This window comes from Ovis canadensis, chromosome 4, assembly GCF_042477335.2.
Source record: "Ovis canadensis isolate MfBH-ARS-UI-01 breed Bighorn chromosome 4, ARS-UI_OviCan_v2, whole genome shotgun sequence".
NCBI lineage: Eukaryota > Metazoa > Chordata > Mammalia > Artiodactyla > Bovidae > Ovis > Ovis canadensis.
Genome location: NC_091248.1, coordinates 131,640,361 through 131,657,726, shown reverse-complemented (window position 1 = coordinate 131,657,726; position 17,366 = coordinate 131,640,361). Strand labels below are relative to the sequence as shown.

General features: G+C 43.5%; 1 protein-coding gene across 2 annotated transcripts in view; it reads right to left on the bottom strand.

Moving 5' to 3' along the window:
- Positions 1-17,366, bottom strand: part of DPP6 (dipeptidyl peptidase like 6) — an 814,558-nt gene that overhangs the window by 275,255 nt on the left and 521,937 nt on the right. For both annotated transcript variants that reach the window (XM_069587190.1, XM_069587191.1), the window contains exons 4-5: positions 17,052-17,146; positions 1,046-1,120 (exon numbers count right to left, since the gene is read on the bottom strand). In XM_069587190.1, the coding sequence (XP_069443291.1) occupies positions 1,046-1,120; positions 17,052-17,146 (170 nt within the window). The remainder of the gene's footprint in view (positions 1-1,045; positions 1,121-17,051; positions 17,147-17,366) is intronic.

Sequence of the window (17,366 nt, the reverse complement as noted above, 5' to 3'; positions counted from 1 at the left end):
AAAAGATCTCCTTTTGGAGGAACAAATCCCCAATTGAAGTTTTAATTGAGACTGAAATCCAGTTGTCAAGAAATAATAATCCAGCTGTGAAGTTACTTTGAAAAGAAATTCTAAAGTGTCTAGAATCGGAGTTGCTTCTCCATGCAAACCCCAGCTTCCTCACTGGTGTGTAACTCAACAAGCTTGCCCAGCTCATGCCGGGGGGAGATTCTCTCAGACTCACCAAGGAGCTACTCAGACATGAATGATGATGCAAGTATCATTACATCTCACAGAAGCTTCACGAAACTCCAATTAGAATATTCTCAAAAGAACTAGAAAGCAGTGGAATTCCATATTTTATTTGCCAGAGAAAAAAGTTCCACTGATGCATATTTCTAAAGCTGCTAATCTCTTGCAAGCCAAACATCTGTTTCACTTAAATACATTGCGCCCTCTCGCTCAATTTAAAAAGCCAAAATGAATCCCAATGTATCAGTGCAGTAAAAAGGAGAGAGACCCAGTTTTAGAGTGCTACCAAAGACCAGGATGAGATTTTATAAAGAATTCTGGTGACATTTTGTGGGAGATTCATTCAGGAAGTGCTAAAAACAAGGGTTTATATAAAGAAAGTGACAGTTCAAGTCTTCTCTAGAACACTGTGAGGCCAGGAGATAATTAACACTTGATTTTAATTTAGGGAGAACCTGAAAGTCATTTTCTGTTCTTAGGATAAAATGTATGGCATGATTGAGAAAATGGCAAGAAAAATAATTTACAAAAGGGTAAATTAATCTATAAAAGGACAACTTTTTGTTACCAATGAAATCCTATGAAATAGGCCTTTAAAGGAGTGTTTTGTTGGTTTTTTTCCCCTCTGTTAAAAAGATTTTCATACCTTTCCTCTCTCCTAGGTGGCAGTGTGGCATAAAAGGAGACTATCTCAGAATCCATTAACTATTACAGGATTCAAAGATCAGTAAGAATAGAGATTCAAGGGAAAATACTTAATATGGTATTAGAATAAAGAAACACATTTCTATAAATAGGAAAGACGAGTACTCACTGGTTCCACGTTATATGAAAAAAGAGCGTATTCTCTATCTGGAGATATTTCATATCTGATGGCTCTTAATGATTCCTAAAAGAAAAAAAAAACAACAAAGAATTTTAAAACATTACATATAACATAACTCAAAATCTTGCACTGAGACTGTGCCTGATGGTGCCATCTTCAAAATTTATTAATAAAATTCCTTTGCAGCAAATTTGCTAAAGTCTGTTAAATATGGCTCTGTCCTTTTTTTGGCTAATGGAATAATGTTCAGTTACATAATGTTCTTTTACACCTCATTTGTTGTTTTTCAAGTTTCAACAAAACATATTGTATCTATTGAAACAAGCTGATGTAAATAAGCATAAAAACAATTCTTTTCCCACAAGATTCCCAACCTCTCTGTATCTTTAAGCATGGGCTTCCCTAGAAGCTCAGACGGTTTACGCCTAAAATGCAAGGGACTCAGGTTGGGAGGCTCCCCTGGAAAAGGGAATGGCAACCCACTCCAGTATCCTTGCCTGGAGAATCCCATGGAGGAGGAGCCTGGCGGGCTGCAGTCCATGGGGTCACAAAGAGCCGGACACGACTGTGCAACTGACACACATCTTTAAGCATGCATTCCTTTGCTCACTGTTACACTTAGAAGCTTACATTCAGCAGATTTGTTCCTAAAATAGAATCGCATTCCACACCTGATTTGGCAACCTGCCTTTGCACCTCCGTGGACTCTAATTCACAGGTCAGTGGATAGAGGACTCAGTATCATGTTTTCTTTCAAATTTCTTCATAGCACACAGGTGATTTTCCATAAATGAAATAATCAAAAATGCTGTGTTTCCCTTCAACTTGTCTGTCTTCTCTGAAGCACTCACACAGACCCTCACACCCAGTAAGAGAGCCCGATATTGTCAGCTTGACATGCGTCACTCTATAAATGATCCTATGACCACATGTAAACATTAGATGTTTCAGTTCAGTTCAGTCACTCAGTTGTGTCCGACTCTTTGCGACCCCATGAACTGCAGCACGCCAGGCCTCCCTGCCCATCACCAACTCCCAGAGCTTACTCAAACCCATGTCCATCGAGTCGGTGATGCCATCCAGCCATCTCATCCTCTGCTGTCCCCTTCTCCTCCTTCTTTGAATGTTTACTAACATCAGGGTCTTTTCAAAAGAGTTAGCTCTTCGCATCAGGTGGCCAAAATATTGGAGTTTCAGCTTCAGCATCAGTCCTTCCAATGAACACCCAGGACTGATCTCCTTTAGGAGGGACTGGTTGGATCTCCTTGCAGTCCAAGGGACTTGTAAGTGTCTTCTCCAACAGTTCAAAAACATCAATTCTTTGGCGCTCAGCTTTCTTTATAATCCAATTCTCACATCCATATATGACTACTAGAAAAAACATACCCTTGCCTAGATGGATGTTTGTTGACAAAGTAATGTCTCTGCTTTTTAATATGCTGTCTAGGTTGGTCGTAACTTTCCTTCCAAGGAGTAAGTGTCTTTTAATTTCATGGCTGCAATCACCATCTGCAGTGATTTTGGAGCCCCCCAAAATAAAGTCTGACACTGTTCCCCCATCTATTTGCCATGAAGCGATGGGACTGGATGCCATGATCTTAGTTTTGTGAATGTTGAGTTTTAAGCCAACTTTTCACTCTCCTCTTTCACTTTCCTCAGGAGGCTCTTTAGTTCTTCTTCACTTTCTGCCATAAGCGTGGTGTCATCTGCATATCTGAGGTTATTGACATTTCTCCCGGCTATCTTGATTCCATCTTGTGCTTCATCCACATCACTGTTTCTCATGATGTACTCTGCATATAAGTTAAATAAGCAGGGTGACAATATACAGCCTTGACGTACTCCTATGCCTATTTCGAACCAGTCTGTTGTTCCATGTCCAGTTCTGACTGTTGCTTCCTGACCCGCATACAGATTTCTCAACAGGCAGGTCAGGTGGTCTAAAATCACGTCACCCTGAACAATTCTCATCTCCGTTTTCTCATGCAACAATAAAGGAAGGAAATGACTCTAAGGCAGTTGGTTTCACCTGAATTAGTGATCGGTACTGTGACCAAGACTCTCGGGAGTCTTGTTTATCCCCTAGGAACAGTGTTTGTGGAGACTTTCTGAAACGTAGCTGCCATGAATAATAGGAATCTGCTTTAAATACCCTTGGTGAGGACTGAGTGAGTGAAGATAAATCCGCACAGTAGAATAGTATGCAAGATTTTAGTCAGTTCAGTCACTCAGTTGTGTTAGACTCTCCAACCATCTCATCCTCTGTTGTCCCCTTCTCCTCCTGCCCTCAATCTTTCCCAGCATCAGGGTCTTAATGAGTCAGTTCTTTGCATCAAGTGGCCAAAGTATTGGAGTTTCAGCTTCAACATCAGTCCTTCCAATGAACACCCAGTACTGATCTCCCTTAGGATTGACTGGTTTGATCTTCTTGCAGTCCAAGGGACTTTCTAAGAGTCTTCGCCAATGCCACAGTTCAAAAGCATCAATTTTTTGGCACTCAGCTTTCTTTACGGTCCAACTCTCATATCCATACATGACTACTGGAAAAACCGTAACTTTGACTATACTATGTATGTTGACGAAAATATTTTATCAAATGCTCAGCATTAATTGTTTCAAAGTTCTAATTAGGATTCTGTTAAAATTTTATATCAATTTAAAGAGAATTAACATTTTAAATACTGTATTCTCACCTAAGATTACATTGTTGTTGTTATTGTTCAGTTGCTCAGTCGTGTCTGACTCTTTGCAACCCCATGGATTGCAGCACGCCAGGCTTCCCTGTCCTTCACCATCTCCTGGAGCTTACTGAAACTCATGTCCACGGAAAGCATATGAAAGCTGAGATCAACCATCTCATCCTCTGTCTACCCCTTCTCCTCCTGCCTTCAATCTTTCCCAGCATCCTGATCTTTTCTAATGAGTCAGCTTTTCGGATCAGGTGACCAAAGTATTGTAGCTTCAGTTTCAGCATCAGGCCTTCCGATGAAAATTCAGAGTTGATTTCCTTTAGGATGGACTGGTTTGATCTCCTTGCAACCCAATGGACTTCCAAGAGTCTTCTTCGATACCACAGTTCAAAAGCATCAATACTTTGGCATTCAGCCTTCTTTATGGTCCAAATCTCAGTCCACACATGACTACTGGAAAAACCACAGCTTTGACTACAGATGTTTGTCAGCAGAGTAATGTCTCTGCTTTTTAATACTTTTAAGATTATATTGTATCCTTTTATTTTTTTCAAATTTTCAATAAGATTGTATAGTTGGCTTTATTCTAACTCCCAGTACTTTTCTTAGATTTATCCCAGGTCTTTGTACAGTTTGTGTGATGTGAATGGAATATTTTCTCCATTTCTATTTCTAGATATTCATGTTAAGGAATAGAGAAGGTTTTGATTTATTATATTTATATACTAAAGCTATATTAATAAGTTTTCTTACTAATTACAGTAGTTTTTAAAAAACTAATGCCTTTTAGGTTTTCTTTTTTTTTTTTTTTTTTTGCCTTTTAGGTTTTCTAAAGTAGAATTATATGATCAGAAAAGAGATATATATATTCCTGTACTCAGCATGCAGCTTGCTTATATACTGCATTTCCCACCATTTAAGAACATATTAAATATTAATGGTGATGTTGAGTATTCCTTCCTGACTATAATTGAAATGGTTTTATTGTTTGCCATTTAGAATGATTTTCTTTGCTCATTGGTCCATGATAAATAGTCTTTATGCTATTAAAGCAGTTTGTACTGTTATCTTACCTGGAATTTTTGTCAGGAGTGGTTGATAAATTTTATCAGATGCCCTTTCAGCATCTTGTGACATAGTTACAAGTATTTTCCTGTTAATGTGCGGTTGCAGTGAATTTTGTTGATTGATTTCCTGAACCCGAATGCTGTTGAAATGATCACACCTTACTGTTCAGAGAACACTATTATTCTCATACATGACTGAACTCTACTTGCCGATATTTTACTTATAATTTTTGCGTTTATGCTCACTAGTGAGATCAGTATATAGTTTATACTTTGTTGGAGATTACGAGTGAAATAACATAAAACAAGACACACACAAAAGACAGACGCATACTCCGGCCGGAGGAACAGAACTGGGCAAAAAACTAATTGCCGTTTATTATAAAAGCCCCCTAGGCAGAATTCCAGACTGCATGAATAAGCCTTTTCAGCACAGCGCAGGTACATACATGTTATCGTATAGCAAAGGGGAGTGAAATCCCTGTCTACTGCAGAGTCTGCCCAAAGCCCTCATCGCCCTCTTATCTCAAGAAGGGAATGCTCCCTCGTTTGCAAGGGACCATTAAACTCAAGGCTGTGTCCAGACTCTTTGGCAGAACGCATCGCTTGCAAGGATGCTCAGCCCGAGCAGAGAGACCCGTTTGCAGGCACATCTCTGCTACCCTATTAACCCTTCACACTTTGCATTATTTGGGACTATTTAGTTGTCAATGATACAATGTTTTAATAACACTATTCTAACTTTCAACAATACTGGTCTGCATAGATTTTGAGAGAGAGGGGGGCATGCTTCTGGTGAGATGCTCATCTGAACGGTTCTGCCCTGTTTTCTTGGACTAGATACACACATGTGTGATTGTGAGTGCACAGAAGGAGAGGGGGCCATGCAGGAGAGAAAGAAATAAAATGTAGGCTGCTCCAAATTACCGAGTAATAGAAGGGAAAGGAAGAGCAGAAAGCATCAATATATCCGCAGGCTCTTTTGTGAAAACAATCTCCTCATAAAAGGAAAAAAAGAACACACAAGTGAAATAGATTAGTAATGGTGAAACAAATGCCAGACAGTGACCAGGTTCAACGAGCTCCAAGAGGACTCTGTCAGACATGACTGAGGGGCTGAACACACAGACGGAGGACCCTGTGGAGCCCACAGAAGCGCGACGAAACAACACATGGAAGACTGTGATCGCGCCCTCCCTAGTCAGTGAGGAAGAAGGGGGCTCCCGGACCAAGCAGTACGGCCCATACCTGGGCCCCTCCTTCCCTAAGAAATCATTTTAAGCGGGATCAGACAGCCCCGGTGCTGCTCCCGGCACTGCCTGTGAGGGAGAAAACCCGCAGAAGCTGCAGAACAGGCTGCGGGGACGATGACGCTCGACAGCCAAGAAAAGTCTCCCGGTGGCTTCCCAAGCCGACTTCCCTCTAACCTTGAAAACGGACCATTCTGTGCACTTTGATGCATCATTGAATTTTGCATTACGCTAAGCTGATGCACCATTTTGCATCTGTAATCTTTATTTTAGTCAATACGAGGTGGCCTCCAGGAGCAATCCTGTGACATGCCACGGGGGACCACAGGTATGAAAATGCATCTGAAGCTGGGCACCCTTCTCAGTCTCGAGGTGATGGCCTCTGTCCCCCTGGATCCCCCCGGATTTGTGGGTGCAAACGCTGCGGCTGTATCCCTTATGCAATTTAAAAATAACTTTGTTTGGAATTAGGCAAAGCTGAGTTCAGCTCTCGGGAGTCCCAGTTAACAGCTATGTTACTCAGAAAAAATTATTTTAACCTTCATAAACTTCAGCCTTATCGATAAAATAAATAGTAAATGTTCCCACTCACAAGATTCCTAAGGATTTCAGTTAAATAAGATAATATACCGTGTTTTACTTCTTGTCACACTGCGAGCACTCAGACATCAATCATCAGTTGATTTATCCTGTGTAAACCTCGCACATCCTCTTCCTCAAAGTTTCCCTGGCCGTCCGCCCACCTGGCCTGACGTCTCCTGACCGAGATCTCTGACTTCCCTGAGATGGCCCACTCTTCCACCAACAAGGCTCGTATCCCCTGGACTACCCAGACCTCTGCTTCAGCTCTCAGCTGCCTGCACACACAGCGTCTCCAAGTCTTCCCAGTTCTCCCTCCACAACATGACGTAAAGCCATCCCATCCCATTTCTGCTGTTCTCCCTCCATTCAGGGCGTCATCTCTCTTCATCTGGACCTGAAGCAGCCCCTGGGGACTCTTGACCTAGAATCTTTCTCTTCTCCAAATATCCTCTCATACTGGAGTCTAGACTTACTTTCCTAAAACACACACTTGTCCTTGAAAATCCCATCCATTCCAATCTCCGACAGAGTAAAGAGGACCCACAACATGCGACTTGCTCTTTTCCAGGACTTTTAAGCCACAGCCTCCCAGGCCCCTCCTGGACAAGCTCACTAGGTCACGACTTCTTGTCACGGTCTGCCAGAACCCTCTGACTCCATCTATTCACGCTGTGAGGATTCCACTTCCCACTAGTTTGCAGACCACAGTCGCCTTCCAGGGGTGGCCGAACGCTCCCTCTTCAAGACCTCATCTATTGTCAGGGCCAACACCATTTCCTTCTTCCTTCCTTATTCCCGTCCCACGTGGGACCTCAACTTGGAGCACATTTCATCCAGATGTTGACTTCTTTTATACCTGGGCTGAAAGCGTCCCAGAAGCAGACACTGTTTTTTATGAATCCGGTATCCTGCCAGCCACCCCCTCGTGCAGCCCAGGGTCTCGCTCAGAGAAGACTCCTCCTCAAGGTCAAATGATGCCGTGCAGCGGTGAGCGCAGAGCGGCATCAGCCTAGCCTCCCCTGCAGAGGAACGGGTCTGGGCAGAAAGACGGGGCTGCGGCCGGATGTCTTTTCAGGTCTTTTAAAAACACAAGTATTGACATAACATATTCTACTCACCTACCTTAAAATTAAAAGCAGGAGAGGGAAGGATTGGGAGTTTGGGATATATATATACATATATATATACACATACATATACACACACACACACATTCCATGGGGCCGCAGAGCTGGACACGACTGAGCACACACAGAGACAGAGGCATGTGTGTACATATGAGAGTGAAAGTGTTGGTTGCTCAGCTGTGTCTGACTTTGTGACCCCCACGGACTGTAGCCCATTAGGCTCCTCTGTTCATAGGATTTCCCAGGCAAGGGAGGGGGTTGTCATTCCTTTGTCTAGGGGGTCTTCCTGACCTAGAGATTGAATCTGGGTCTCCTGCATTGCAGGCAGATTCTTTACCATCTGAGCCACCAGGGAAGCATATATATATGTATATATGTATGTGTGTGTGTGTGTGTATACGTATGCATGCATGTATGTTTGTATATGTATGCATACATGTATGTGTACACACATGTATATGTGTATGTATACATGTATGTATGTATGTATATAACTGAATTGCTTTGAGGTACAGCAGAAACTGACAACATTGTAAATCAACTACATTTCAATAAAAAATTTTAAATAGAAACAAAGAAAATAAACATTGGAAAATAGTTTAAAAAGTTAAATGATACAATTTATAAAGTTAAATATATACAATCATGTACAATCTAAAAAGTTAAAAACAGAATGAAAATGAGAATGAAAATAAGTAAAAAACACTTTTGTCTCTTGTTCTATCTTGTCACATGAGAGGCGGACAACGGAAGGGAAGAGAGGGAGAAACAGTAAAAGCAACGATCAGGAATACAAAGGATGGGGTCATCTGAGACCCCAAAGGAAAAAGGAAAAACACAGAAAGACAGAGTGGATGTGCTGAACCACGCAGACACGGGAAGAAATACAGAATACACAGAGGCGTTGTGGACCACAGCCATCTACAGCATTCTTGCAAAACATGCTGACTTTTCAGGCCGCCCTTTTGTCTGTAGACTAAAAGTTTTGACACCCTGAGGCCGGTCTGGTCAGAAGCCAGGGCTTGTGGTCACTCTGGGGACGGGCCAGCTGCCCTGGCCCCACCAGCCAGATCTGTTATCTATGAGAATAGTATGTCTTGCTGCTGCCAGATCTTCCCATTTTTAGAGCAAAGCCAGAAATGTGGACACTGAGTTTGTACGAAGCTGCTCCGTGGGCCAAACAAAACCTTTCCCTGGGCACGTCAGTGCCAGTACTGACCGTCTGAATTATGGACAAAACAAGGCTGTTCCTCCATCACGGCCCTGACTTGGGGCCCAGTTTAGTCAGCTTGGGGCAGAAATGCTTGCCGGGCACGGCCGGCCCCACCACAGACGCAGCCTAGCTGGGGGTCTGGTGGCATCAGTGCAAGGAAGAACCTTCTGGATTTCCTTGGCCATTTCTCTCCTGGAGTCTGGAACGGCTCTAAGAACACTTGTAATTATGTCCCTCCCTGTGGGGAGTTAGAATTCATTCATTTTTAGAGAGTGAGATAAAAATTCAAATTCTACTGTCTCATGATGATATAAAATCAAAGAGGAAGAAATTGAAGAAACAAAAAGGCTTTTCATTTAAATGCTAATCCAGCAATTTAAATAAGTAATTAAAACGAGTAGATCAGTAATTAAACAAGTAAAGACATAAAAAGTTGAGAAAGTCTAACATAAGCGTAACAACAGGATATATATATATATTTCTATTTGCTTGTTTTTCTCTTCCAAGTGTTTCCAGGAACCATCTATAGCTCTTCCATATTCATCAATGGAAGAAATCTAATGTCTTTGGAATGTGAGGATGAATTTTTAAAAATCTGATTAAAATTACTGAGTAAATGGCATTGAAACAGCAATTATGGAAATCATCACACCACAAAATAATGTACACAATTTCACCACCCAGTGAGACGAGCTACTGTCAGAACTCGGTGTTGACTTCCCAGCCTTCTCAGGGTACACAGACGATGCTGACAGGTGTTAACTGAAGTGCATTCTTCTGTGTTTATTTAGTAAAACATCACAAACATTTTTGCATTATTTAATACTCTGTAGCCTTCATAACTATTATTTTAACGGCAACATCATGTTTAATTAATTAGTCAGTTAGGCTGCCTTGGGTCTCAGCGGGGTCTTAGCCACGGCATGAGGCCTCTCTAGCCATGGCGTGTGGGTCCGGCAGTTGCTGCTTGCCGGCTTAGTTTCTCCGAGGTATGTGGGATCTTAGCTCCCCAGCCAGGGATGGAACCCACGTCCCCAGCATCGCAAGGTGGAATCTCAACCGCTGGACCACCCAGGGAAGCCCCTTTAATTTACCCTTACTTACCAACTGTGCTACGAGGGAAGCCTAGTTTTACTTGCTTACTGATCTCATTTCTCAAGCGTCACGTCTTTTCACTATTTCAAGAAACGTTTTAGAAAATTTACTTATGACAAATTCCCTGGAATGAGTCAGAAGACGAAAATATTTTTGTTAACCTTGGATGCATCGCTAAGTTGCTTCCCAACACCTGGAACAATGTAAGTAATGCGATGAATGCCTGTATCCACTGCACCGCTCTTGGCTGACCGACGCTACTGTAAGTGCAGACAGCGTAAAAGGATGAGTGCCGCAGGTAACACGGAGGCCTGTGCTGAACCAGCCTGCTGGACCCACAGCTCATGAAGTGGAGGTCAAGTCACAGCTGTCTGTGGACCCTCTTGGTTTCCTCACGGAAGAAAGGGAGGGTTTGAATAACACAATCTGCAAAGACTACTTCCGCTTTAGATACTGAAATCTCAAGCAGAGGCTCTCTGCTTCCTGTGGAGCATTTTTGCACTATGATGTTTTAGAAGAATTGGAGAGATGGTGGTGAGTTTCTGTAAGAATTTCAGCCCCTGTGAAATTTATGTTATTAAGCCCATTTTAAATGCACTTGCACTGGAGAAAGAGAATCAGTGGGATGACTGTGGCAATTTCTTGAAATAACACAGCAATGAAGTTTGCACACTGATTGACTGCTCCCTTCAGGAACAATTTCTCTGTAGCATGCAATGCTGTTTGAAAGTGCTTTTCCCGCAGTAGAACGTCTTTCAAAACTGGAGTCGGTGCTCTCAAACCTACTGCTGCTGCTTCATCGGAAAGTTGGAGGAACACACTAAATTCTCTGTTGTTATGTCAACCATCTTCACAGCATCTTCATAGGAGTAGACTTCATCTCAAGAAACCACTCGCTTTGCTCATCCATAAGAGCAACTCCTTATCCACTCAAATATATCATGAGATTGGAGCCATTCAGGTGCATCCTCAGGCTCCACTTTTAATTCTAGTTTTCCCGCTGTTTCCGCACCTGCTGTTACTTCCTCCACTGAAGTCTTGAACCCCTCAGAGTTATCCATGAGGGTTAGACTCGACTTCTCCCAATCTCCTGTTAACACTGGTGCTTTGGCCTCTTCCCATGAATGTTCTTAACATCTAGAATGGTGAGTCCCTTCCAAAAGGTTTTCAATTGGCTTTGCCCAGATCATCAGAGGAATCACTACCTATGGCAGCTATAGTCTAAGGAAACATTTCTTAATGGGCTTAAAAATCAAAATTACTCTTTGATCCATGAGCTACAGAATGGTTGTGTTTGCAGGCATGAGAATGTTAATCTTTTGTACATCTCCATCGGAGCTTCTGGGGACCAGGTGCTTTGTCAATGAGCAGTAATATTTTGAAAGGCATCTTCTTTTCTGAGCAGTAGGTCTCAATAGTGGGTTTAAAATATTCAGTAGACCATGTGGTAAACGGATGAGCCATCATCCAGGCTTTGTTGTTCTATTTATAGAGCACAGGGCAGAGTGGATTTAGCCTAATTCTTAAGGGCCCTAGGACTTCTGGAACAGTAACTGAGCACTGGCTTCAAGTGAAAGTCATCAGTTGCATTAACCCTCAATGCCAGAGTCAGCCTGTCCCTTGAAGCTTTGAGGCCAGGTATTGACTTGTCTCTATCTATGGTCTTTGATGCTGTCTTCTTCCGACAGAAGACTGTTCCACCTATCGGGCTGGCCAAAAAGTTCACCTGGTCCATCTGCTGGGATTCTGGCCAACCCAATAAACTGAAACTGTGTGGCTTACTGTAGCCACCTTCACTGATCATCTTACCTAGGTCTTCTGGATGACCCAGCTCCTACATCAGCACTTGCTGGCTTCACCCTGCACTGGATGCTAGGGAGATGGTTTCCTCGCGCAGACTTCACGAACCAGCCTCTGCCAGCTTCAGACTTTTCTCCTGCAGCTTCCTCACCTGTCTCAGGCTTCAGAGAACTTTAGTTAGGGCCGTGCCTAGATTAGACTTTGGCTTAAGGCAATGCGGTGGCTGTTCAAATCTTCTGTCCAGAACATTAAAACCTTCTCCATGACAGCAATGAGGTTATTTTGCTTTCTTATCATTCGTGTGGTCGCTGGAGGAGCACTTTTCACCTCCTTCAAGAACTCTTCCTTTGCGTTCACAACGTGGGTAAATGGCCAGAGGCTTAGCTTTTGGCCTGTTGTGGCTTTTGAGGAGCCTCCCTCACTACGCTTCACCACTTCTGACTTTTGATTTAAAGTGAGAGGCCTGGCATGTGACTCTTCCTTTCACTTGAATACTTAGAGGACCTTGTAGGGCCATTAACTGGCCCAATTTCAATACTGTTGAGTCTCAGGGAACAGAGAGACTGAGAAGAGAAGGTCAGGGGAATGGCTGGGAGTGGGGAGCAGTCAGAACACACACAACATTTTCAATTAAATTTGCTTTCTTATACGGGTGCTCCCCAGGGTGCCCTGCAAAGAATTACAATAGCAACATCAAAAATCACAGATCACAGTTCCCCATAACAAACAGTGAAAAATCTGAGGTACGGTGAGAACTGCCAAAACGTGACAGAGACACATGGTGGGCAAATGCTGTTGGAAAAATGTCACCGGAAGACCTGGTTGACGTAGGTGCCTACAAACCCTCAATTTGTGGAAAAAAAACACAGTATCTGCAAAACTCAGTACAATGAGGGCTGCGTGCACAGAATCCACGTGAAAGCTGGCTTAGACTCTATTTTTAGAAATTGGAGGGAATGCACTTGCCTCATTTTGGGACACAGCCTAGACCCAGCTCCTACAGGGAAGAGGCTGGAAGCCAAGGATGCTAATTCTCCATCCACCACTACTGACCTAGTCACCCTGGGTATCTCTATTTAGAGCTGCCACTGGCTCATCCTGCCAGATCCTTGATCTGCTGAGGCTCTCCCACAATCCTGAGCCATGTTGACTGACGCTCACATCTCAGTCTGCCACGTCTGTCTTCTCATGTGGTCCAGAAAATGCTCCTGGGAGGTGGGAGAGGATGCACAGAGCTTGGACAGCTGCCTGAAGGCCTCCGGCTCCTGAGCAGACAGCAACGCCAGCATGGGGAGGAGCTGGGTCAGGAACCACCCCCATCCTTACCGCACTGATGCTCCGGGAGACCGACGGCTTACTCCTGTTTTGTCACCTTTTATGTTCATTCACACAATACACAGTTATGGAGCACCTACTGTGTGCAGGTCACAGTGCCAAGCACCGTGGAAGAGACAAAACTCAACCAGGCAGAACCTGCCTCTGATGAGCTCTGCAGCTGAGCAGCACAGGTCCCCGGCTCCCAGACAATGTGCTTGTGACTTCATTTCCCATAGAAATCTAAAAGGAATGCTTCAAAAGTATTCAAAAAATTGGAAAGTGAACCAAGATTTTTTTTAAAGATTTTTTCAGATGTGTACTAAATTTTTAAGTTTCTACTTAATTTGTTACATTGTTTCTGCTTTCTGGTTGTTTATTTGGTTGGGGGGAGGGTTGCAAGGCATGTGGGATCTCAGCTTCCCAACCAGGGATCAAACCTGCACTCCCTGCATTGGAAGGCAAAGTCTTAACCACCAGGGAAGTCCCCTGGCCAAGATATTTTGGTAAATCCTTCCTAAAGTCAATTATCATGTCACATCAAATATGACACACTACCAAATAATAAGGATCTGAAAATACCGATCAGAAAATAACATAAAAAACCCCAAAGAATGCAAGTAACAGTGCAAACCAGGATGGAATTACCACAGAATGCTAAATGTCTCCTTGAGCTCACAGCTTAAACTATTTGTGGAGTTCTGAAGTATTTCATGATCTGATTTCTACTATTTGAAGGAGTGAGAAGGGACAAACGACCTCCTTTTTGTTAAAGGAAGTTGTCTGGGGGGCAAGTGAGACCCCTCCAGGTGAGCCCAGCACAGCGCAAGCTCTCGCCTGCATCACCATCAACGATCTGGAAAGCCCTTCTGCTGGACTGGCTAGTGTGAGTTGCATTCAGTCTCATCCCCGTCCATTGATCCATCCCGGGAAAGAGCCCGTCACAGAAGCCACGGAGCCAGGACGATGCTTAAGGCCAGCGGGCTGGGGTACCCACCCTATGTGACCGTGCCTGTGAGGCTGGGGAAGGAGGATGAGGTTAGGGGTCAGACTGCAGGTTGATAGTCTGAACTGACCCAGGCATTCACTGCTTCACGTTCATTTCTCCACTGGTTCTGGGTTGTTTTAAGATAAACCCAAAGATTACAGGTAGCCTCCCAGGCAGCACAGTTCTCTCTCTCAGCTTACCTTTACCACTGAAACAGCCTCAAGCTTCCGAGTTTCGAATAAGGAGAGACTGCTTGGTGAGCCATCATTGCAGAGGGAAGAGGGCAGATCAGAGGAGTCACTGCCCTGTGTTCCTGCTCTCTGCAGCCCACGCACCCTCCCGGGAGCAGACGGTCCCTTGGCCCCAACCCTCAGAGGACTGTGCTCCCCTTTCTTCACGTTTGCTCATGAAAACACACAGGGCAGACAGCCATCTCAAGGCTGGATCGTTCCATCGGCTTTAACTTGCAGATGGAGGCGCTGAAGAATAAGAAGTTTAAGCTTCTGTGTTCTAAATGAGGATGCAGGCTGCCAATGACTTTTCCTCTTAAGGTCCGTCTAGTGAAAGCTGTGGTTTTTCCAGTGGTCGTGTACGGATGTGAGAGTTGGACTATAAAGAAAGTTGAGCACCAAAGAAGTGATGCTTTTGAACTGTTGTGTTGGAGAAGACTCTTGAGAGTCCCTTGGACTGCGAGGAGATCCAACCAGTCCATCCTAAAGGAAATCAGTCCTGAATATTCATTGGAAGGACTGATGCTGAAGCTGAAACTCTAATACTTTGGCCACCTGATGGGAAGAACTGGCTCATTTGAAAATACCCTGATGCTGGGAAAGATTGAAGGTGCGAGGAGAAGTGGATGACAGAGGATGAGATGGTTGGATGGCATCACCGACTCAATGAACATAGATTGAGTAAGCTCTGGGAGTTGGTGATGGACAGGAAGGCCTGGCGTGCTGAAGTCCATGGGGTCACAAAGAGTCAGACACAACTGAGCGACTGAACTGAACTGAACTTATCTGAGGTCTGTTTATAGGAGTCTTTACATGCAGCTTTGAGCCAGGAATAAACTGGCTTGATCATGAACAGTATTAATCAGAATGTATGTACACCTTTGGCACTCAACAGATGTTTCTGATGTGAGTGGATAAATGACATGTTAAGAAGAAATTTAATTATACAGGATACGCCTTCTGATGTTCAAGGAAAGGTCTTCCCCTTTTTCTCTACCTAAGGTGTTTTCCAAAGTTGCTTTATTACTTGACTAAAACAACTTCGGTTACAATGCACGGTCTGTCACAAGGCATTGATCTGAGAAAGAGAAGGCCCTTCCTAGTCTTCCGTAGCTGTATGGACAGCACCCGCTGTCAGCAAACTGATGTCCTCACTGGAAGTACCGCCACTATCCTGACACTAACACGTACTTACCCTCAGCAACAGTCCCATTCCTTTCTCCTCTCGATTATTATTAGAAAACCATTTCTGCAGCTCCTGTATTTTTAAGTGAGTTGAATCAGCTTTTCTAAGGGCACTCATTCTATCACAGATGGTTTTTTAACACAAAGAAATGCAGGCACATTCATTCTTTCTGGGTCAGGTCCTACTTTGCCAGAATACTATTGAATTCAATAAACCTGTCGTTTTGGGAATTATACCGTCATACAGCTATTCCAGGCCTCCCTCACCTCCGCAAAAAGACTCTGTAAAGGGCGGGATCCATTTCATTCTAAACACCACTAAAATGCTTACTTTTAAAGAACAAAAGAAAAGAAATGAAAAGTGTTGAGAAGGCAAGCTTTGTGTTCTGGAGAAGGTGGGGCAGCATTTGTGTGGGTGGCGGGGTGGGGCAGCACAAAGATGGAGTGGTCCTCTCATCCTTTCTTGTCTGGGAGGGAGGCTCCAGGGACCAGCCTGAGTCCTCACCCAGGGTCCTCAAGCTCATTCCCTTACTGGGCTCAGGATCCTTAGCTGTAAATCCAGGCAGCTCTTCCCCTGCCCCTCGCCCCCTACCCCCACCTGCCACTGTGGGCTCTAATCCCCAGATCCCAGAATTCCAGGATTCCTTGTGTTTCTCATTCACACCAGATGCTTGTTATGACCATTCTGACTGCAAATTCTTGGTCTGTTTCAAGTCTCTCGTTTAACAGACTTGCCTTAGTTTCTTCCCGTGACTTCCTTTCAGCATACCGTACAAGAAAAGGATAGATTCCCTAAAGCTGAAGATTGATTCCTTCTAAAAATGAGCGTGAACATGTGTGAAAAAAAAAAAGAGTTGATGCTCTTTAAATTGATTTCTGGTACATAACTTCAGTCAATTCTTCAATAAATACCATTAGCTGTACAAGGGCTCCAAATCTTAATGCCATTATCTTTGGGAAAACAGGTATTCCCAATGATGAAGTACTGGCATTCATATCGACTCCGTCCTTGTTCCAAGGCATAAACATCACTTCATGTCATTATAGAGTAAGTACTGTCAGTCCCTAAGTTAATACGCCCTGTGCATGCGAGGACGCGTTTTTTAAAAAATGAGATCGAGCAAGCCATCCTGAAGTATTCTCTGCATTACCCCCAATTGTTCTGTAAATGTGCGAAGCCTTAGGACTCGCCTTTCAATTATATGTGATATGCAACACTTGTTTCCAACACCTGCAGAGGAACTTTCTGGGCACTCAGAGAAAGCATGCTTTCAGCTTATTAAATTAGTGTGGGCTCAGTTTCACATTACCTTCAGCTGCTCAGTCTGTGGTCTTATAAATTTATTGCTTCTGCTTGGCTATACTGAAAGTTGAAACCTAAAGTCATTTTCTGCTTTATTGACTCGAAGGCGGGAAAACTGAAATTATCCTGGTCATTAAAGGGAGTACTTACGATTTTTTTGCCTTCTATTAACACCGTAGAAGTATTTGTTTCAACATTCCGCAGTATCACATTTCCTTTCTGCTCTCTGTAGATGAATTCTTTATCTACAAGAGAGAAAATAAAAAAGAGACATGAAACTCCAAGGAACTCACTAGCTCTTGGTAGACATTTAGGTAAAATGAACTGACCCAGTTCCAACAAAAACATATCCTGTGTTTCATTGAAGGATCCATTAAGTATGGTGAAACATATTCAGTGCCTTTCCATATAACTGCACGTGAAGCCTCTCTCTGAATCGTTTCTCCTCTCTACTTGTGCAAGTAC